The following is a 23,650-nucleotide window of genomic DNA, read 5'->3' as shown; positions in this document are numbered from 1 at the left end:
CTGGAAATCTCCTCTGTAATTTACAACAAATTAAAAATTATAACTCCACAAAGGATTGTCTGCACAGCAGACAGGCAAGACAAAGAGTCTCACTACTGAATTCACCTAAAGGTGGGCAAATTGTGCTAGCAGGGGAGTGGGGAAGGAAGAAGTGCGGAGACAGAGCCAAGCGAGCACAGGACGCAGACCTAGCTCAGTGCTCCTAGCTAGCTGCATCCTGGAACTACCGCAGGTGCAGGAGAGGGAAGAACTCAGACTGTTACGGCTCCGCTTATGGCCCACAGAGCTGAGGGGACAGCATATAAAATGGCTGAACCCAACGATCATGACAGAGACCTCGGAGCAAAGACTGAGGAAAGAAGGCTGAAAACGGTGGTTTAAGCCCTCACTGCCTAGCAGAGAAAGGAAGCCTTAGGCACTGACACTAGCTACCCCCTTCATACACTCCCATGCTAGAAGCAGAACAATAGCAGTGTCAGACCAAAAGAAAATAATATTTGCAGTTCTGAGAACTGTGGTCTGCAGACACAGATTCGCAGCCCAAATAGTTCCGGCAAAGGGGAGGGAGCTATGGAAGCAGTACCAGCTGTGGTGGTGGTTGCCGCCATTGCTCTGGGCCACCTCTCACAACCTACACTGCTGCTGCCCCAACCTATCTGGGCGGATCCCTGCAGGAGTAAACTGAACTGCTGAAACGCACGGGCTCTGAATCTAGTGCAGGAAGAGCTTTGGAACTTCAAAACCTCTCAGCATCCCCACAGGGTCGCAGTGCCCTATCACTCAGATGAACTGTAAAGAGAGGAGAATCCCGCATTCCAGGGAATGCCCCCATTGTGTGAGAAGCTGGAATAGTGCGGAGAAAACATAACACTACAGTGTGAGAGAGAAAAAAAGGCTGCAGTCGGAGACAAAATAAACCATTCTACCAACAAGTACTGGAAAACAAAAGAAAGACCTCTTACTATCAACCTGTTGCAGAACCCACTCCTGCAGATGTCTAGGAAGACAAATAATAAATCATTCATTGGTACGAATAACTAAGGCAAAAAGACAGCTCAGAAAGAAAGTGAAAAGTCTTCAGAAAATGAACTAAAATGTATGGAAATATGCGACTTAAATGACAGAGTTCAACATTGCAGTTCTGAAATAACTCAACGAGATGCCAGAAAACAGAAAGGCAGTTTAATGAACTCAGAAACACAATCAAAGAACAACATGAACATTTTACCAAAGAGATTGAAATTTTAAAAAAGAACCAAATAGAATTTCTGGAGATTAAGAACTCAATAAAAGAAATTAAGAATGAAATAGCCAGCTTAGGTAGTAGAGTTGACAAGATGGAGGAAAGAATCAGTGACATCAAAGATAGAACCTTGGAAATGAATGAATGGAAGAAGAAATAGACTTGAGACTTAAAAGAAATGAAAGAACTCTAAAATAACTTTCTGACTCAATCAGAAGGAACAATATAAGAATCATGGGCATACCAGAAGGAGAAGAAAGAGAGAAGGGAACAGAGAGTATATTCAAACAAATACTCAATGAGAACTTCCCAAACTTGTGGAAAGAACTGGATCCTCGAATCTAAGAAGCAAACAGAACACCTAATTACCTCAATCCCAACAGGCCTTCTCCAAGGCACAGTGCATTGAATCGGTCAAAAATTAATGACAGAGAAAGAATCCTCAAGGCAGCCAGGGAAAAGAAGATAGTAACCTACAAAGGAAAGCCCGTTAGATTATCATCAGATGTTTCAGCAGAAACTCTACAAGCCAGGAGGAAGTGGAACCAAATATTCAAATTATTGAAAGACAGAAATTATGAGCCAAGAATAACACATGCAGCAAAGACATCCTTTAGATACCAAGGAGGAATAAAGACCTTTCCAGACATACAGAAGCTGAGGGAATTTTCTACAAGAAATACTAAAGGAGGCTATTTGACCACCTTCAACAAGGACAATTCGTGGCAACCAGAACATAAAAAGGGGGAGAGTAAAGGCCTGAACCGGAATATGAGAATGGAGAAAGTAAGTGTGCTGAAGAAACTGGAATACTCTAAACATCAAACTTTCTTTTAAATAAACTTAAGGGTAACCACTCAAAAAAAATCCAGAACTGAAATATATACTGCAATAAAAGAAGAAACAGAGAAAAACATCATAGAATACCACCACACAGAAATAATAGACAACAAAAAAAGGCAAAGAAACAAAGGAGACACAGCCTTACCAGAAAACTAAAGATAGAATGACAGGAAATCCTCAAGTATCAATAATCACCCTAAATGTAAATGGACTGAACTCACCAATAAAAGGCACAGAGTAGCACATTGGATCAAAAAACTAAACCCAACCATATGCTGTCTCCAAGAGACACATCTCAGCTACAAGAACAAGTATAGACTCAAAGTGAAAGGGAGAAATTGACACTCCAAGCAAATGCTACCCAGAGAAAATCAGGTGTAGCCATAATGATATCAGATGTAACAACTTCAGGGTGAAAAAGGTAACAAGAGACAAAAATGGACATTTCATAGTGGTAAAGGGGACTATACAACAAGAAGACATAACAGTCATCAATATTTATGCCCCCAATCAGGGAGCACCGAAATATACCAAGCAACTACTAACAGAACTAAAGGGAGAAATTGACCAAAACACAATTATGCTAGGGGACTTAAATACATCATTGACAGCTATGGATAGATCATCCAAACAGAAAATAAATAACGAAATAGCAGCCCTAAATGACACATTAGATGGAATGGACATAATTTGCATATATAGAGCACTTCATCCTAAAACATCAGAGGACACATTCTTTTTGTGTGTACACGGAACATTCTCAAGGATAGACCGTATATTGGGATATAAAATCAGCCTCAGCAAATTTAAGACGATTGAAATTATATGAAGCATATGCTCTAATCTCAAGGGTTTGAAATTGGATATCAACTGCAGAAAGAAAGCAGGAAAAAACAAAAATACATGGAGATTAAGCAACATACTTTTAAAGAACAACTGGGTCAAAGAAGAAATTAGAAGCGGGTTCAAAAGATACACAGAAACAAATGACAGTGAAAATACATCCTACCAAAATTTTTGGGATACAGCGGAAGCAGTTTGAAGAGGGATTTTTATATCATTACAGGCCTATCTCAAGAAACAAGAAAAATCCCAAATAAATAACCTCATGTTACACCTTAAAGAACTAGAAAAGGAAGACCAAGTGAAACCCAAAGTCAGCAGAAGAAGGACATAACAAAAATCAGAGCAGAACTAATTGTGATAGAGAACAAAAAGACAACAGAAAAAAATAATGTGACAAAGAGGTTGTTCTTTGAAAAGATTAACAAAATCAACAAACCCTTGGCTAGACTCACTAACATAAAAAGAGAGAAGACACTAATTAACAAAATCAGAAACGAAAAAGTGGAAGTTATCACGGACACCACAGAAATACAAAGGATCATCCAAGAATATTACAAAGGACTATACGCCACCAAACTCAATAACTTAGAAGAAATGGACAAGTTCTTTGAAACATATAGCCTTCCAAGGCTGAACCATGAAGAACTGGAAAATCTAAACAGACCGATCACCAGTAAAGAAATTGAGCCAGTCATCCAAAACCTTCCCAAAAGCAAAAGTCCAGGACCAGATGGCTTCACTAGTGAATTCTACAAAACCTTCAAAGAGGATCTAATACCAATCCTGCTCAAACTCTTCCAAAAAATTGAAGAAGAGACAGCACTCCCCAACAGATTTTATGAGGCCAACATTACCCTGACACCAAACCCTGGTAAGAAGAACACAAAAAAAGAAAACTAGAGACCAATATCTCTGATGAATACAGATGCAAAAATCCTAAACAAAATTCTAGCAAATCGAATACAGCAATGCATCAGAAAGATTATTCATCACGACCAAGTGGGGTTCATCCCCGGAGCACAAGGATGGTTCAACATCCCCAAATCCATAAGTGATAATCACGTAAACAATAAAGTATGTATACTTTGCCTTCCGCTCCATGCATCTTCTTCCAGCTCCCCGAGGCGCACACACCTTAATCCCAAGACTCAACCCACCCGGATACCTGGTGCAGTGAGCAGGGTCTCGGTCAAGGAAGAGAGTCTAAGCAGGAGAATATGTGGCCCCCACACAGTGTGTGGTACCCAGTGGCTGCTGTTCTCAGGAGCTGACCCCCGTGGATGGGTGGGAAGACATGAATGGTTCTCCGGCCAGTGTAGAAAAAACCTTGCAGGTTTTAATTAAGCAGTTGCTGGAACAAGCAAGAGGTGCTGCCGGCATTGTGGGCTGGATGTTACTCACTGTGCTGCGTCGCACTAAAGAGGAAGTGCTCACTGAAGTGGCCCAAGTGCGGGACTTGCAGTCTCAGGAGGATATGCTAGAGGCCTGAGTCCGTAAGCTTGAGAAGGCCCTCTGTAGTGGGGGGTCTGAAGCAGATGCCGCCCCAGAGTTCCTGACAGAGGACGTTGGGGAGGCTGAAGACGTCCCACACCCCTGCGTTTGGCCCATTGTGCAGCAGAAGGTAAAAGATGAACAAGCTTTGTGGCCCAGGGGTGTTGCTGCCAACAACCCAGCAGTGACTGAGTTCACAGCTTACATTCCCTATACTCCCATGGCATTGGGAGACTTGGGGAAGCAATGCTGGCAATGCCCCGGCAAGCCACTGCCTGCTTGGCTGCTGTGCTTGTGGGATGAGGAAGCAGACAGCATTCTCTGCTCCCCAGGCAAAATGGAAAAGCTAGCCTCCGGGACGGTGTACCCGTCTCTATGGCAATGGCTGCAAAATTGCCATAGCTTAGTTCAAGGCCAGGGCAACCACTCCTTAGTGGAGTGGCTGGCTGTTGCAGTGCGCAAAGTGTGGGAAAATGCAGGCGAGCTGCCTGAGACTGTGAACAAATGGCAATCGTACACCGAATTTGTGCAAATCATCCATGAAATGGGTATGAGACATGCTACGTTTGACCCTAACACGCATGGGCCAGATGATGAGTGTTTTATGACTAGCATGAGAGATTTGATTTTGGAGACTGCCCCTGCAAATGCCAACATTTGGGTCCTATGTTGCTGTCTTTGCACACTATGTGGGGTGGGGGATTCACGAAGTCACAACTGCCATGGCCACCCTGGGAGATGTGGACGGCTGGTGACAGGGGAAGTTAGGATGTGAGGTCCGATAAGTTAAGAAAAGGAAGTCCAAAGTAGAAGTATGGGGGCAAGCCCAAGGGCCCCAAAGGGTGACACTTGCACCCTTTGCCAACGTGGAAAGACATGCTAGCAGCGAGGGTTGATCAGGAAAATATAGATTGACAACCCAATGTGGTCTTGTTGGAACTGTGGAAACAGTTATGTCCAGAACATCAATTCTGGCAAAACCCTAAGGGGAAGTCTGGGAAAGTGCGATCTGTGTCCCTCTAGGAGTTCATGCGACTGCCAGAGGCTAGATTCTTCCAGTTTGACTGGGGGGGCGCGGGGGTGGGTGGCAAGGTACCCAGTCGGTTGGAGGGGACAGGCAGGGACCGGAGGCCCCACGTGGAACTGTCCATACATTGGTCGCCTTCTAATGTGCAGAGGGCTTTAGCCCTGGTTTACACCGGCACAGAATGCAGCCTTAACTATGGTAACCCAGAACTGTTTCCTGGACAAGTAATCTGCATCGACAGCTATGGGGGAAAAACTGTGACTATGGGGGAAAGCCGTTTCCTTACCACTGGGTATAGGAAGGCTTCCCCCCCAACCCTACCTTGTACCTACACAGTGTATGTCTTCCCCGTTCTGGAATATATTCTAGGGGTGGATGTGCTACACAGCCTCAGCTTACAGACTTTGGTTGGAGAGTTGCACCTCCGAATCCAGGTGGCGAAAGCAGTGACATGTTGGCATACTCACCACCCTCCTCAAGTGTTGCCACAGCCCCGGCATGTGGTTAGAGCATGACAGTATCGCCTGCCGGAGGGGCATGAGGAGATTGGCCGCACAATTTTAGAGCTGGAGAAAGCACATATACTGAGACCAATGCACATTCCCTTTAACTCCTCAGTATGGTCAGTGAAGAAACCGGATGGGACTTGGCGAATGACTGTGGACTGTAGGGAACTGAATAAGGTGATGCCACCTCTGCATGCGGCAGTGCCTTCAATTCATGATTTGATGGATCACTTGACTGTACACTTGGGAACATATCATTATGTAGTGGATCTGGCAAACACCTTCTTCTCTATTGACATTACACCTGAGAGTCAAGAGCAGTTTGTCTTCACTTGGGACAGGCGTCAGTGGACCTTTCAAGCCCTCCCGCAAGGATACTTGCACAGCCCCACTATTTGCCATGGGCTTGTAGCCCAAGATTTGGCACATTGGGAACACCCATCCTCTGTGGCCCTGTTTCACCATGTGGATGGTGTTTTAATAACATCTGATTCTTTTCCAGATTTGGAGCAAGCAGCTCCCTCTCTCCTCTGCCACCTGAAGTCATGTGGCTGGGCAGTGAACAAGGAAAGGTCCAAGGCCCTGGCTTATCTGCAAATTTTTGGATGCTGTGTGGTCGGGTAAGACAAAGGTTATATCAAAAACTGTTATTGAGAAGATACAGACATTTCCTTGACTGACCAAGGTCTTCCAACTACAAGTATATTTAAGTCTTCTGGGGTATTGGCTAGTGTTTATATCCCATTTAGCAAAGATAACAAGACCCTTACATTCCATGGTGAAGAAGGGTGCCTCATGAGATTGGACAGAGGCTATAGAGCAGGCATTTGTTTCCACTAAACGGGCAGTACAACAGGCACAGGTACTACAAGTAGTTGCCTGTTTCAAATTGATGTTCACGTAACCCAAGAGGGGTATAGTTGGAGCCTCTGGCAACAGCAGGAGCATCTCCAGTCACCAGTGGGGTTCTGGTCCCAATTGTGGAAAGGAGTGGAAGTCTGCTACTCCCTGACAGAGAAAAAAGCTGGCTGCTGTGTATGCAGCTTTGGTGGCCACAGAAACGGCATGGGTGTTGGTTTGCACAACCTATCCCGTCCAGGGGTGGGTCCACACTTGGACCCAAGGACTCAAAATAGGAGTGGCACAGACCACCACCCTTGCCAAGTGGGGGGCCTACTTGGAGTAATGTAGCACCCTCAGTTCAAGCCCTTTGAGCACAGAGCTACAACAGGTTCTGGGGCTTGTGGAGTTTGTAGCCCAGGTTGCGCCATGTGTTCTGCCTAGTGGGGAGGACTTGGAGCCCTCACACTACAGAGAAGAACAGCCCCCAGTACCTGAAGATGCCTGGTATACTGATGGCTCCAGTTGGGGAGCCACTGCCGTTTGGACAGCTATTGGTGTGTAGCTCAAAACAAACACCATTTGGTTTGATACTGGGGTGGGTCAGAGTACCCAGTGGGCTGAGTTATGGGCTGTATGGATGATAATCAGCCATGAGCTTGGGCCCCTGGTTATCTGTACATACAGCTGAGCAGTGTTTCAGGGCCTGACGTTGTGGCTCCCCACGTGGAAGCACCAAAACTGGTTGGTAGTACACCATCAGTTGTGGTGGTAAGCCATGTGGCAAGACCTCTGGGACCTAGGGCAGGGAAAGGAGGTGACCCTAATGCATGTCACAGGTCACTCCCCCTTAACATCTCTAAGTAATAATGAAGCAGATGCCTTAGCAGGGGTCCAGGGGTTAGAACGAGCCCCCGCCACTGATGTGGCCCATTGGCTGCATATGAGGTTGCAGCATGCTGGAAGCCAAACCATGTGGCAGGTGAGCAGATGCTGGGGTCTGCCCTTGAAATGGTAGGAGATAGCTGATGCCTGCCATGACTGTGTCGTTTGTGCCCATGACAGCCACCAATGGCAAAAACTCCCTTGGGAGACACAGAAGATCATGCGAGGGAGGGTACCCCTAACTCGCTGGCAGGTAGATTACATAAGACCCCCTGCCCAAAGCCCGGAATGTCACTTACGTGTTCACAGCAGTAGACACTGCTACAGGGTTATTGTTTGCTTGGCCGTGGCTGCTCTCACACGGCTGTGTGCCCTCTACGGGCACCCCCAGGTCATTAAAAGTGACAGGGGTACTCACTTTATGGGGCAAGAAGTGCAGTGATGGGCTGCCACGATGGACATACAATGGTTGTTGCACACCCCATACAGTTCACAAGAAGCTGGCATGATCGAACCTTATAATGGCCTGCTGAAACAAGGCCTTCGGGTGTCGAAACACCTCCCACGATGCATGACTGGGCCTTGTGTCTGTGGGACATTTTGAGAAGCTGGAACGAGAGACCACGAAAGGGTGGGCCCTCACCAGTAGAAGTTCTGTTGCATCAGACAACCGCTCCCATAGAACTACAAGTCATTACCAGTGAGACCCTGTTATAGCCAGGATAGGGCAGAAATGGAAACATCCTGTTATCAGCACCCACATGATTGAAAGCAGGAGAATGACTGCAATGGAGGTGGCCCTGGTGGGTCAAAAGCCCCCAGTGTCATTGGTTGGGCCTGATAGATCCATGGGGAACTGGTGTGACCCACAATTTGCAAGTGATTCCAGGGGTGGTAGCTGAGTGGCCACCGCAGATGACTGTGGTATACGGAGGCCGTGACATTTGGACAATTTTGTGAGGGAATTTTGTGCTCTCACTGTCACCTATCATGGGGTCCCCTATTCTGTTACATGTTGAAACCACACAAGAGACTCCAAGCACTGCTATGCAGTTCTGGTACCGCAAACCGGGAAAGGTGCCGGTAGTAGCAACCCTCTTCTCTCAAAACAAAAAACTAGCATGTATCTTACCAGACGGGAGTGATTTGCTATTGTTGGCTCCTATGACTACTGTTTCTTCCTGCCCATTGGTGCCTGTGGGCCAATACCATGGTGGACTGGTTCCACACCTATGCCAGAGTGGCCAACGTCTCCAGCTGTTGGATTTTCACAGTTTTCAGTTAACACAGTAGTGGGATTGCCATGACTTATCTATCCAGTTACCGCAGAAAACTGGACTTGTTTGCGAGGATGGAATCCTTGAAAGGTGGGCTGAACACAACCAGGACACACGTCCTCTCCTCTTTGAGGGCACAGAGAAACCACACCAGCCGTAGCTGGGTCATGCAGTGTGGGATGGGTGGGGGTGGCTAATGAGTGAAGGTATAGAGCTTACCCAGGTCATTCCTCTGTGTTTGGAACAACAGACTGGCACCAGAGACATGAGTTGGGTGCTTGTGGCCCTATGTCAGAACACAATCTGAACTGTCCCTGAGTCGTGTATGGTGGTATGGCCAAAAGCAAGAGAGGTTGGCCCCCACCACCTTTGCCCCTGATGGGTGCCTATGGGTTTGTGGCTCATATGGCTGGCCCTACCTTCCTGCCCAGTGGACAGGGCTTTATACATGGGGGTGGCCATACCTTCCAGTTAGTGTACAACCCACACTAGAAAGTTGACCCCAAAATTGGGAGTCCTTTAAACCCAGGTACCACCATGTTAAGATGACACCTGAGTGGTTTTAACCCTTGGCTATTCTGAGTCCACAAGCCAGTTCGCTTGTGGTGGAAACACAAGTAACTGCGCTTGCCGAGCACAGTGCTCGAGCTCTCAACCAAACCCACTGGGCTCTGGGCCTCCTGACAGAGGAAATAGACCAGATGAGAAAGGTAGTCTTCCAAAACCGGATGGCTTTGGACATTTTAACTGATGCCCAGGGAGGGCCCTGTGCCATTGTGCATGCTGACTGCTGTGTATGCATTGCTGATAATAAGAAAAATGTAAGCCAGGCACTGTCTGTCCTGGCAGGAAAGATTACTGTCATTTAGCACCAGACAGGAGACCCCCTGTGAGAATGGTGTGCTCAACGCTCCTCCTCTTGGACATGGGCCTTTGCCCTGTTGAGGGCTGGGGCTTGTCTCCTAGTGGCCTTCTGCTCTTCTTTGTATTGCTGTTGCTTCCTCTGGGTGCAGGGCTCTGCCCTGTTAGCAAAGAGGTCTGCAGCGAGGGCCCAAGCCAGATGAGATTAGCTGGCCGGTGAGGAACCCTGAAGGGATGGGTGTAGGGAAAATAGCCTTGATCAGTGTCCCTCCCCGACCAGCTTCTGGCCCTGACCTGGTGACCTGCCAGTCTGAGACGATAGAATGCAATACTAGCCCTGACCTGCTGACATGCTGGTCTGACACGATGGAATGCAGCCCAGGCACCGTCCATCCTAAAAATATACTCTGTTGTAAGCACCCTGTCTGTATGCCACCTTTGGCTTTGTATGGTATAAAGGTGTCCGGCCGTTTCACAAGGTGGGCAGCTGAGACATGACGGGGGCTGCTGGCTGTATCCAGCGATGGGGCTGATTGAGCCCCATAAGCCTGAATAAAGTATGTCTACTTTGCCTTTGGCTCCATGAACCTTCTTCCAGCTCCCCTAGGCTCACACACCTAGACACACACACCAAGACAACCCACCCGGACTCCAGCCTTTTGCAAAAATTGTAAAGGAGGTAAAGGCTGTCTTTAGTATCCCTTAATTCTCCATCTTTCTGCCCATCCTTCTTGTTCCTAGTGCTCTACTGTGGAATTCAACTACCTAATAAACTCCCTCCTCATTCAGATACAATGTTACACCTTACAAAAGGCATATGGCTCCTGATGGAGTGTTGGTTAAGAAATGCCCCTGAGGTAGATGAAAGGCAGGCTTCAGGGGACAGGCTGGCTGCAGGGCAAGAAATCTCCACTCTTCTGAAACTTATAACCAGACCTGAAGGAAGGATGGATGGTTAGTGGTTTGGGAGCCAACTTAAGACTAGCTGGGACCAGCTAAAACCAACAAGGCCATGGTGATGGATTTCACCTAGCAGTCACCCTAAGACTCATTAAATGCTCATTACAATACATTTGCATGATAAAAGACACACCCTGCACCGCCATTGTCAGAAAAGGAAAGACCATAAAAAGACAAAATGGCTGCCTGGAGCCCTTTGAGTAATCTACACCCTTTGCCAGAAAAATGCTTAAATATTTCTCCCATTAATTTGAATGTACAGCACCTAATTAAAGGGGCACCAATAATAGGATTAATCCCAACTGGAGCTCTGCTACTCTGTCTATGGAGTAGTCTGCCTCTTTCTTTTCCTCTGCTTAAATAATCTGATCCTTGCTTTACTTTTATTTCCACTTTGCTTGTATTTTTTCCTGTGTGCTGCCAAGAACCCACTGGTCAAGATCCCTTTTCTAGGTCTCCCCGGAGTGAGGCATCACTTAGCTCCTGCAACACACCTAACCTTTCGGTTTTTTCCCAGAAGTCCTCTCACTCTTTTCTGTTTTAGTAAACAGCCATTGCAAAACAAACAAAAACCAAAATAACCAAGTTTTAAAATCCTTTCCCATAAGACTTATTAGGTAAGGTTCCCTATCCATTCTCTCAGGACTTGTATAAGAATCACATATGACCTCTTTATTTACCTGTGACAAGGTCAAACACAAGGTCCTCTTTTCTAGGATCTGCTGAAAGACCCGATACAGATAGAAAGGGAGGGATCTAGAAGGCACATTTGATCAAAATCCTCTTTGCCTCCCATTGTTTAAAGATGGCCCAATATACATGTGTTTACTAAACATTAACTATTTTCTTCTCCCGGTGAATTATCTTACTGCCCCCTCTAATTCTAAATGACATTTATACCTCACTTTGCTTTACTACCTTTGGAATTTTCATGCTTATGTGAATTTCCCATGCTCCTGTATTAAAACTTGATTTTTTTTCCTGTTAATCTTTTGCATATCACTTGAATTATTGGACCAGCCAAAAAAACTAAGAGGGGAAGGTTCCCCGACCCTGACACAATTTATATGTTTAATCTGTCTTATGTTATAAGAACAGATAAAAAAAAGAAGAGGTGGAACCATGAGTCCTAGGTTCTTGTCCCAGTTGTCTCTGTGTTCTTGACTTTTCTGGACCTCAGTTTCTTCACCTTTAAATAAGGATGTTGGATTTGCTAATCTTTAAGATTTTAACATTTTACATTTGTTGAAATATTACGTTGCAATTATTTTTAATTTAATTTATGGACATTAAATGACTTAGTTTTAGGGATATGTCTTTTATTAATTGTTCATAACTGCTGCTCTGTTTAAAGTAGCTGTTACACAATGTTTACTAGTTACTGAGTTAGTTATGACAAGTTTGTAAGTTTTTAAGGTAGTGGGGACAGTTTCAGTACAATGCTTTCAATTCTATAAATGTTCATTGAACAACTGACAAGTGATTTTTCTGGTAGATTCCAACATGTGGTTGTGATTTATGTCTTCTTTCGGAAATTAAATTCAAATTATTCAAATAAATTTCAACAAGAAAATGTTAGCATACTGATACGGGCCATTGAGTACCCGCCCCCCCACTGAAAAACTGTTTTCTTTCCTATAGAAAGGTTAGCTCCTACCCCCTCCTTTAGATAATTGCCTTGAAACTTGTGATTTATGCTTGTTGATTATAACCATTGAAGCCTAATGTTCTCTCCTACCCATTCCTGGCCTAACTTCTGGACAACTAACGACACCTGAAGGACTGATTGAATAGCCACAGGCTCTATAGAGCTAATGGATTTATTAATTAAAATCTATTTTTCCTCTTTCAGGGGTCTTGGGGATTCAGAGGATACCCCAGCAAGATTGCCACTTGCAACCAAAGAAGCCAACGTGGTCTTCTAGGCAGATCTCAAGACCCCTTCCTCTCATCTGAGATCAGATAGGGCGAGAGTTCCATGAATCCCCCAATAGATAGGTACAGGTCTACACCCCTGTCCAGCAGGAAGCAGATACAGAAGAAAAGACCTTCTGTCCCTCAACTTCACAAAGAGATTTTATGGGGATCATGTTTCTCAAAGGGAAAACAAGGTGGGAAATTAGAGATAGGCATCAGGTCTCTGCATTCCTGCATAACCCACAGAATGCAACCACCCAAAAGACATCCCCTCTCCACCCAAAACTTCCCCTTTTCATTGTAATTATCTACCCCTATGAGGAACAAACTTGTACAAAATACCCAACTAGATTAAACTGGCCACTCACACCTGCACAGTAAAGGCCACAACGATCTTCATTTCACCTGGGCCTCATTATACCATCATTATAATATCATACATATGCCTGGAAGTTTATTAATATCATTATAACAGACTGAATTCCTGGAAGGAACATGCACAGTCTAAAAAGATGAGGTAATTGCCTCATGTCAATCACAGGTATCAATAAAGTGGTTCTACGCCTGGAAAGGAATAGCCCATTCTAGAGAAAAAAAGGATAAAAACTCCAAGTCCTCACCAGTCCAAGCCCCTTTGAACATTTTGAGCCTTGCTGTTGCTCAGGGGGCCGCTGCAAATCGTTTGGAGTGTACTTTTTCTCCTACCCTGTTTTTCCGAAAATAAGACCTAGCTGGACAATCAGCTCTAATGCATCTTTTGGAGCAAAAATTAATATAAGACCATGTATTATATTATATTATATTATATTATATTATATTATATTATATTATATTATATTATATTACATTATAATTATATTAAAGACCCAGTCTTATATTATAGTAAAATAAGACCAGATCTTATATTAATTTTTGCTCCAAAAGGCGCATTAGAGCTGATTGTCTGGCTAGGTCTTATTCTCGGGGAAACACGGTAATAATGCCACCTTGGGCCCTTGAGCTGTTCTCTGCTGTTCGGGTCCGCTCCTATTTCTTTGGAGTGTACTATCTCTTCAAATAATGTATTTTTTCACCACTATATTTCTGTGTCTTGTTCAATTCTTTGCTCGAGAAGCCAAGAACCTGGACACTGCACCGAAAAGGGCCCACTCTCTGGTAATAATACTAAATGTCTAAAATCAAATGTTGTTTTTTTTTCTCTCATTTGGAAAACTACGGGCAAAGAATTCTTTAATCTTCCAATGAGAAGCAGATACATATAACTACTGTAAATGGAGAACCAATTTCAGTAGAATTTGACTATTTTTAAAATGCTACTCTACTTATGTATCACTCTGACAATGAAGGTGATCACAATTAAAAAATAATAATGTTAAATTAGTAAGTAAAGAGAGGTTTCTATTTAAAGAGAGAAACATCTAAATCCTAGAAAGGCTTTTCCATTATTCATGGAAAACTTGATACCAGTTTGATCGTAACGTCTGTAGTACCTAGTAGGACATCAATAAATTCAAGGTAATTTCCCAATCATTTGACCCAATAATATTTACTGCTAAGTTAAACAATGAGTTTAGCACTGTGTTGTATGCTTTACTTCCATTGTATCACTTGTTCCTCATGACCCTCTTAGGAGACAGGTACTATTATTGTCATCCATATGCTACAGATGAGGACACTAGTTCAGGGAGCTTGTGAGAATTAACTGCCTGAGTTGCAGAGCCAGTAATGCCAAAATCAGTATTTTTTTAAATTAAAGTTTAATGTGGTGACAATGGTCAGGAAAATTTCATAGGTTTCAAGTGTAAAATTCTGTAATAAATCATCTATATATCACATTGTGTGTTCACCACCCAGAGTCACTTCTTCCATCACCACATATTTGATTCCATTTACACTTATCTACCAACCCCCTATCCCCTTTACCCTCTGGTAACCACTAAACTGTTGTCTGTGTCTATGACGTTTTGTTCTTTGTTTGTCTTGTTCCTTATTGCTTTCAGTTTTATATCCCACATATCAGTGAAGTCATATGGTACTCAACTTTTTCTATCTGACTTGTTTCACTTAGCATAATAATCTCAAGATCAATCCATGTTGTTGCAAATGGTACTATTTCATCTTATCTTATGGCAGAGTAGTATTCCATTGTATACAAAAACCACATCTTCTTTATCCAATCATCTATTGAAGGACACTTTGGTTGTTTTCATGGCTTGGCCTCTGTAGAAAAGCTGCAATGAACGTTGGAGTACACGTGTCTTTATGTATAAATGTTTTCAGATTTTTTTGGGTAGATACCCAGGAGAGGGATTGCTGGGTCCTATGGTAATTCTATTCTTAATTTTTGAGGAACCTCCACACTGCCTTCCATAACGGCTGCACCAGTCTGCATTCCCACCAACAGCATATGAGGGTTCATTTTTACTCCACAGCCTCTCCAACACTTGTTATTATTTGTCTTGTTGATCATAGTGATTCTAACTGGTGTGATGTGATATCTCATTGTGGTTTCTATTTGCGTTTCTCTGATGATTAGTGATGTTGAGCATCTTTTTATATGTTTATTGGTCATCTATGTGTCCTCTTTGGAGAAATGTCTATTCAGGTCGCCAGCCTATTTTTTAATTGGATTATTTGTGTGTGTGTGTGTGTTTGTTGTTGTTGTTGAGTTGTATGAGGTCCTTATATATTTTGGATATTAGCCCCTTATCGCAGGCATTGTTTGCAAAAATCTTCTCCCATTCGGTTTGTTGTGTCTTTATTTTGCTGATGGTTTCTTTTGCTGTGCAGAAGCATTTTAGTTTGATATAGTCTCATACATTTATTTCAGCTTTTAATTCCCTTGTCTATAATGATATAAGTTTCCATCTTATTACTTCTTTCACTGCATCCCAATAATATTCACAAGATATATTTTCATTCTCATTTGTTTCTATGTATCTTTTGATCTCTCCTCTTATTTCTTCCTTGACCCAGTCATTCTTTAAAAGCATGTTGTTTAATGTCCACATATTTGTGGTTTTTCCTGCTTTCTTTTTGCAGTTGATATGCAAATTCAAAGCCTTGGGATCAGAAAATATGCTTGGTAGGGTTTCAATCTTTATAAATTTGCTGAGGCTAGTTTTGTGTCCCAATATATGGTTTATCCTTGAGAATGTTCCATGTACACTCGAAAAGAATGTATAGTCTGATGTTCTATGATAAAGTATTCTATAAATGTCAATTATGTCCATTTTGTTTAATGTGTCATTTAGGGCTGATATTTCCTGATTCACTTTTTCTTTGGATGATCTATCCATAGCTGTCAATGATGTATTTAGGTTCTCTACTGTAATTGTATTTTGGTCAATTTCTCCCTTTAGTTCTGTTATTGTGTTTAGTTTAGTTGTTGTGTATATTTCAGTGCTTCCTGATTGGGGGCATAAATATTGATGACTCTTATGTCTTCCTGTTGTACAGTCTCCTTAATCATTATGAAATGTCCATCTTTGTCTCTTGTTACATTTTTTAATCCTGAGGTCTATTTCATCTGATATAAATATGACTATGCCTCCTTTTCTCTAAATACCATTTGCTTGGAGTGTCAGTTTCCACCCTTTTACTTTGAGTCTATATTTGTCCTTGTAGCTGAGATGTGTCTCTTGGAGGCAGCATATGTTTGGGTTCAGTTTTCTTATCCAGTCTGCTACTCTGTGACTTTTTATTGGAGAGTTCAGTCCATTTACATTTATGGTGATTATTGATATATGAGGATTTCTTATCATTCTATCTTTTGTTTTCTAGTGGCTCAGTGTCTCCATTGTTTCTTTGCCTTTTTGTTGCTGTCTGTTATTTCAGTGCGGTGGTATTTTATGAATTTTCATCTCTGTTTCTTCTTTTTTTTTAATGTTATATATTTCAGGTCCTGAATATTTTTTTTGAGTGGTTACCATTAAGTTTATTTAAAAGAAAGTTTCATATTTACAGTGTTCCTTTTTCTTCAGCAGGCTTCCTTTCTCCACCCCCCTTTGCTGGTTCAGACCTTTACTCTCTCCCCTTTTATGTTTCTGCTGTCACAAATTGTCCCTATATATACTGTGAGTTGATGTCTACACTGCAGTATCAAGTTGTCTTTTTCCTCTTTTTTTTTTCCTTTTTACACTGTACGTTATGTTTAAGTGTATTGCGTCCTATTTGGTGTAGGGGTTGCCATTTCCTATTTCTGTCTGTTTGTAATAGTAATTATAGTTTTGTATTCTTTTGATTTTTTTTTTTTGAGGTTCGAATAGCCTCCTTCAGTATTTCTTGTAATGCAAGTCATGTGTTAGAAAATTCCCTCAACTTCTGTATGTCTATAAAGATCTTTATTCCTCCTTCATATCTAAAGGACATCTTTCTTGGATATATTACCTTTGGCTCAGAAATTCTCTTTTTCAATAGTTTGAATATTTGATTCCACTCCCTCCTGGCTTGTAGAGTTTCTGCTGAAAAATCTGATGATAATCTAATGGGCTTTCCTTTGTAGGTCACTGTCTTCTTTTCCCTGGCTGCCTTCAGGATTCTTTCCTTGTCCTTAATTTTTGACAGCTTTAATACAACGTGCCTTGGAGAAGGCTTGTTGGGATTGAGGTAATTAGGTGTTCTATTTGCTTCTTGGATTCAAGGATGCAGTTCTTTCCATAAGGTTGGAAAGTTCTTGTTAACTATTTGTTTGAATATACTCTCTGTTCCCTTCTCCCTTTCTTCTCCTGGTATGCTCATTATTCTTATATTGCTCTTTCTGATCCAGTCAGAAAGCTCTTGTAGAGTTCTTTCATTTCTTTTCTTTTAACTCTCAAGTCTCTCTCTTCTTCCATTCATGTCATTTTCAGATTTCTATCTTCTGTGTCACTGATTCTTTCCTCTACATGGTCATTTCTATTACCCATACTGGCTATTTGATCCTTCATTTCTTTTACTGATTTCTTAATCTCCACAATTTCTATTTTGTTCTTTTATAAAATTTCAATGTCTTTGGTAAAATATTCATTTTGTTCCTTGATTGTGTTTCTGAGTTCATTAAACTGCCTGTCTGTGTTTTCTTGCATCTTGTTGAGTTTTTTTCAGAACTGCAATCTTAAATTCTCTGTCATTTAAGTCACACATTTCCATGTATTTAAGTTCATTTTCTGGAGACTTCATTTTTTTTTTCCTGAGCTGCCTTGTTACTTTGGTCATTCTTGGCAATTAATGTATTATTATTTCTCTTCCTGGGCACCTACAGGATTGGTTTCTGCAACATGTTGATAGGAAGAGGTCTTTCTTTTGCCTTCCAGTAGGTGTTGGTGGAATGTTTTATTTTCTGTCCTACTGCAGCCTTTTATTCTCTCTCACACAGCAGCATTGTATTTTCTCTTGCACTGTTCCAGGTTCTGAACAAATGGGGAGAGGTTCCCTGGAAAGTGGGCTTCTCCTCTGTGAGCAGGTCACCTGGTTCTCAGAGCACCGCTTCTGTGGGGTGATGTGGAGAGCTTCTGATGTCCCACTATTCTTCCTGCAACCTGATTCAGAGCCTGTGTGTCTCAGCAGCTCTGGTTGCCCCTTCAGGGATCCACCCAGATAGTTGGGGGTGGGGGCAGGTTTGGTTGTGAGAGGTGGCTCTGAGCAATGGCAGCTATGAACTCAGTTGCCTTGTTCCTACAATTCATTCTTTTTCACCAAAATTGGTTGCACTGTGAGTCTGTGGCTGCGAGGCTGTAGTTCTCAGATCTGTAAATATTCTGTTCTTCAATCTGACACTGCTACTGTTTCTTCTGGAATCTGTTTCTTGCAGTGGGATGGTGGAGGTGGGTCAAGCTCTGGTAGGGTGGGGAGGAGTTAGCCAGGCTCCATGTCTATGTCTTCCATCTCCTGCTTGGCAGTGAGGTTTAAACCACCATTCTTCCCTCAGTCTTTGCTCTAGGGTCTCTGCTGTGGGTGTTGAATTCAGCCATGTTATACGCTGATCCCTCAGGTGGGACTGTGGGCCATAAGGGGAGCACTAGCAGTCTGAGTTCTTCCCTCTCCTGTGACTGTGATATGGTCCAGACTACAGGGAGCTCTGAGTTCTAGTCTACATTCTTTGCCCCATCTCTGAACTTCTCCCATCCTCCTCCTCCACTTGCCCAATTTGCCCACCATTCGATGATTCGATTTGAGGATCTCTCAGGTGTGCCACGCAGGGAGGCCTTTGTTGAATTATAGCTGCTCAATTTTTTGTAAATTTCAGGGGCGATTTCAAGAAGCACTCCCCATGCTGCCATTTCTGTGATGTAATACTGATAATCAGTATTTAAAGCCAGATCTGTATGACTCCTTCTGTATAGCCTGGACTTATACAGATCTGACCATTTGAAAATGACCTTACACTGTACTGCTTTTTATGCAAGGTCTGGTTTAGTACACACATGACATTATAAAAGAGAAGATATATTTCTACTTGGTAAGTAATATGCAGTAAAAACCTAATATAACAGAAGTGTAATATGTAGTTATAGTTTAAGTTTTGTTGAGACTTCCATAGAAAGTCAGTTTAACATAACAACTTGGTACACATGACATTAAGTCAATATTTTTTCTAAATAAAGTATTAAATTGAATTTGGTTTGGCGTGTTAGTTGTTATAATTGAGCAGAAATTTAAAAACATTTTTCCTTTATGAAAACTGTCACCACTGTAACATTTATGAAAACTGTCACCAATATAGGTATACAGAATTTCTCTAAAATATATCACAAATAGTCTCCAGGACTTCACTTTCATTGCGGAAACTGTCTTTTGTGGTTTTCATATGTGTTTTTGTATGAATTTCAATGTAGTGTAAAAGTTAAAAGATTAGGTTCTGGAATCAGACCGCCAGTTTCTTGCTCTATGACGTTGAGAAAACTACTTAATCCCTGGGGGCCTCTGTTTCTCATTTGGAAATTGAGAACCATAAAGTTATCTTCATAACATAATACATGTTAAGTGTCTGGAGCAATTATTAACATGTGGTAAATATTTACTAAATTTTAGTTATCATCCTGAAACTACTTAGTGGAAAAGAATTAGAGAGATCTGAATTACAATGCAGAAATGAATATGCTCTGATGACAACTGTTGAGGGAGGAAGAAATTTTCCTCTACCCTTCTGGGTTCTTTTGGCTCATCTCATAATTAAGTTTACATGACACACATTTACAAGAGAAAACAGCAAAATTTAATTATATACGTTCGTCTGAGACCCCACATACAGGATAAGTTGAGAGACAGAAAAGGAAAACAAGGTATATATGACATTCTGAGCTAAGAGATGAGGTAAGATGTCCCGATACTTCAGAAGGGAGGAGGGTAATTCACAGGATGATAAGAAGAGCAGATGTTCAGTAATTAGAAACTTGCCTTGACCTATAGACAGGTCACAAAAATTATTTCTGGCGATAACACTTGTGAGCAAGACCACAAATTACATTCTTTTAGGGAGAGGTAAAACTTTCTCTTGAGCCTGCAAAATCTCAACTACCTTCAGCTCAAAATGATCCACATGCCAAAGTAGCACGTCTTGGGGAGGCCTGTTCTGAACTGCTTCACAACTATGAGATGACCTTCGATGTCTTGCATGTTTCATTTTCCTTAAACAGATAATTTGTGATATTCAGTGTGAATGGTAAGAAACCCCTAGGCATATGATACCAAATAGTGGCTCTTATGCTTGCAGATATAGAGGAATTTAATAATGGGAGAGCAGGAAAGGAAGAAAAAGTCTAAGTCCTGGTGTATTCAGAACTTTTTCCTCTGCCATCTGTGACCCTTGTACTACCCTCAGCCTCTCTCAGCAGCAACAGGCTAGGAAAGGTCAGCCCAGGCTAGAAACAATATTTCTAAACAAGAATGTAAAGCAAATTTCATCTTGAATTGAAAACTAAAACAAACCACGGTTTCTCGGAACGCGAAGCAATAATTTTTACTGACGCATAGACCAAAGCAAAGTTACTTTTACAAAAACAAACAAAAACAAAACAGAACAAAAGCCACAAATGACCCCCCCAAAAGAAACTAAAAACACAAGTAACGAGTAGTAACCCAAATAATTATAAAATAAAATATCTTATTTGCAACTAGTGAACCAAAATAAAACTATCTTACTACCATATAAAATTGTAGGCTTTTTAAGATTAAGATTTGGGTCTTTCATTCATTCATTCATCTGTTTACATATGATCTCCTAAAAATATTTAGGATAACACTTGCTATACATTTTGTTTTTAATTTCTATTTTTTGAATTGAACATGGCTTGAGTCCCTCTGTACTGAATCCTATTTCAAGAGAAATTATAATACAGACTTCCAGCTATTTTCAATGCTTGCATATTAAAGGTCATATATAAGGTCATTCAATGTGAATAAGATGTTGGGAGCACAGGCACTGTGGCATTTATTGTAAATAAGTCAGGTAGTTCAAGCTTATGTTGTGTAAATTTCACAATTCAGTACTCAAAGTGCTTTATTCTTTTTCCCAACTAGGAAGAACTCATGTCCCCTGACTAAAAAAAAAATTAATGTTCCCACACTTTGACAGAACCATTCACCCTAATGTTAAGCATAAAAGGCTTTTTCTCATTATAAACTGAAGAAATTTCCATACACCCTTTGTAAAATGTTATATATAAATTCTGGGCTTAGACACCGAAAACTTAATCAAAATCTCATGTTGCTTCAGGGTAGCTGTATGTGAAATGCAATTTCCATTGTATTGAAATCTCCATCCTGTAAATATTTATGTATTTTCAAAATTGCCGATATATTTGAAAAGTTTAATTAGTTTATACTCAAGACATTAGAGAAAGGAAAATTTGCTTCACAAAACATTTACATGTATTTATTCTGTCCACATACAGTACTTCTTTCAAGTGATCATGAAATTTAAGGTGAAGCTAACCCATTCCAGATTTGGTTCTAATGATCATATTAGAAGAAAGGCAATCAATAATCAATCCATCACTTTGATGACTGTACCTTTTTTCTCCGATTTATCAGAAACTTTTCCTCCAATTGGAGAGTAAGTAGTATCCAAGGATTCGGTACCTCTGTTCCCCTTGCTAACTCCATTTTCATAGAGCTGTCCTTCGACTGGTTGCAACTGCCAAGTCAGGCCGAACAAATGTACTGCTGCAAGAAAAGAAGCCATATACCAACTTATTCCAGACTCATTGAGGTCTCTAAACCAGCTGTCCCTTTGTACCTAAAAATGTCATGATCAGTTTTCTTTCAGTTAGGCCAAGCTACTACATCACATATATAGCAGCTACTTTTCTAAGTAGCTGTTGCTAAAATTTTGAGACTTAAGGTATTCTAGTGACAGGATTAGAAGTTAGAATATTAAATCACTACAATAGGATTGGATTCTGCTTCTCAGTGCTGTGACCCTTCCCTTTTCATCTCCCTTAGTCGTTAACTCTAGTTTGCATATGGAAACTGCAGAGTAATGATGGACAGGTTATCACAAGTTCATGGGAGACCTTCACTATGGCTCTGATTCAATTCAATTCAGAAAATATTTCCTGAGTGCCTAGTATGCATAAGGGCCTATGATAGCTGCTGCAGATGTTAAAATCTAGATGCCTATTAGGGTAGGAGTTAGTAGTAATATAAGTATAAAAGAACTCTGAACTATAATATAATGCAGAATAATTGACATGATACAGGCTCAAATTGCTATCAGAGTATTAAAAAAATACTCAGTGTTGACCAGCGTGCAGGAAAATGGGTACTATCATGCACTTTTGATGAGAGTATAAAAATATCAACTTTTGGGAAGGCAATGTGGCAGCATTTAAAAAAAACACTTAAAAATTTGGCTTACCCTTCTAGCCAACAATTCAATTTCTAGGAATTAACTATGAATGTATCCCAAACTACAAGGCACTTCACTGTAACATTTAAAAACTAGTAGAAAGCTATGAACAATCTAAATGTTCATCAAAAAGAGGTTAATTAAATAACTGGTAATATACAAGTAATACAAGATTCCATGGCTAGTAAATCACATTGGAGAAGACTGTGTCATGGCATGGGAAATACTTATAATGTATCAAATGAAAAACATCAGGCTACTAAACAGTCTGAATAGTACTATCTATATATGTATATATATATATATATATTGTGTGTGTGTGTGTGTGTGTGTGTGTGTGTAAATGTGTTGATGTCTGGAGAAAGCGTTGGGAGGATATATAGCAACATGATAACAGTATGGAAGGTTTTTATTTTCTTCTTTATGATTTCTGTATTATCTATATTTTTTACAATGAACATGTGTGATGTTTGCCATATGAGGAAAAGCAAATTTTTGTTTTTTAAAAAAAATGCCTTAAAGGAACAATAGATTAAAATTGGCTGGGCTGATCAGAGATGATTTAATGAAGGAAGTAGGATTAGAGATGGACTTTGAAGGATGTGCAGGGCTTTGAAAAGGGTATGTGACGAAGGGGCAGGTTATACCAGAAAAATGACTTTATAAAACACCGGAAGTCTTTGAGGCAAAATAAATTGTCAGGGTAGGTTTGAGTTTAGCTATGTATATAGATGGTAGTGAAAGTTAAGGCTGGAAAGCTAGATCAGGGCCATATTGTGGAGGAAATTGAATGCCATACTTAGATATTTGGAGTTTTTTAAAAGTTTATTGGGGTGACAATTGTTGGTAAAATTACATAGATTTCAGGTGTACAATTCTGTATTACATCGTCTATAAATCCCATTGTGTGTTCACCACCCAGAGTCAGTTCTCCTTCCATCACTATATGTTTGATCCCCCTTACCCTCATCTCCCACCCCCCACCCTCCTACCCTCTGGTAACCACTAAATTACTATCTGTGTCTATGAATTTTTATTTCTCATTTGTTTGTCTTGTTCTTTTGTTGTTTTTGGTTTATATACCACTTATCAGTGAAATCGTATAGTTCCCTGCTTTTTCTGTCT

At 41.3% G+C, this 23,650-nt stretch overlaps 1 protein-coding gene across 5 annotated transcripts in view; it reads right to left on the bottom strand.

Annotated features, from left to right (window-relative positions):
- Window positions 1-23,650, bottom strand: part of TENM1 (teneurin transmembrane protein 1) — a 1,334,622-nt gene that overhangs the window by 372,470 nt on the left and 938,502 nt on the right. For all 5 annotated transcript variants that reach the window (XM_081042768.1, XM_081042771.1, XM_081042770.1 and 2 more), the window contains one exon: window positions 21,688-21,840. In XM_081042768.1, the coding sequence (XP_080898894.1) occupies window positions 21,688-21,840 (153 nt within the window). The remainder of the gene's footprint in view (window positions 1-21,687; window positions 21,841-23,650) is intronic.

This window comes from Rhinolophus hipposideros (genome assembly GCF_964194185.1).
Source record: "Rhinolophus hipposideros genome assembly, chromosome: X".
Classification (NCBI taxonomy): domain Eukaryota; kingdom Metazoa; phylum Chordata; class Mammalia; order Chiroptera; family Rhinolophidae; genus Rhinolophus; species Rhinolophus hipposideros.
The sequence above is the reverse complement of the archived record's forward strand: the minus strand, read 5'-3'. Positions and strand labels throughout refer to the sequence as shown.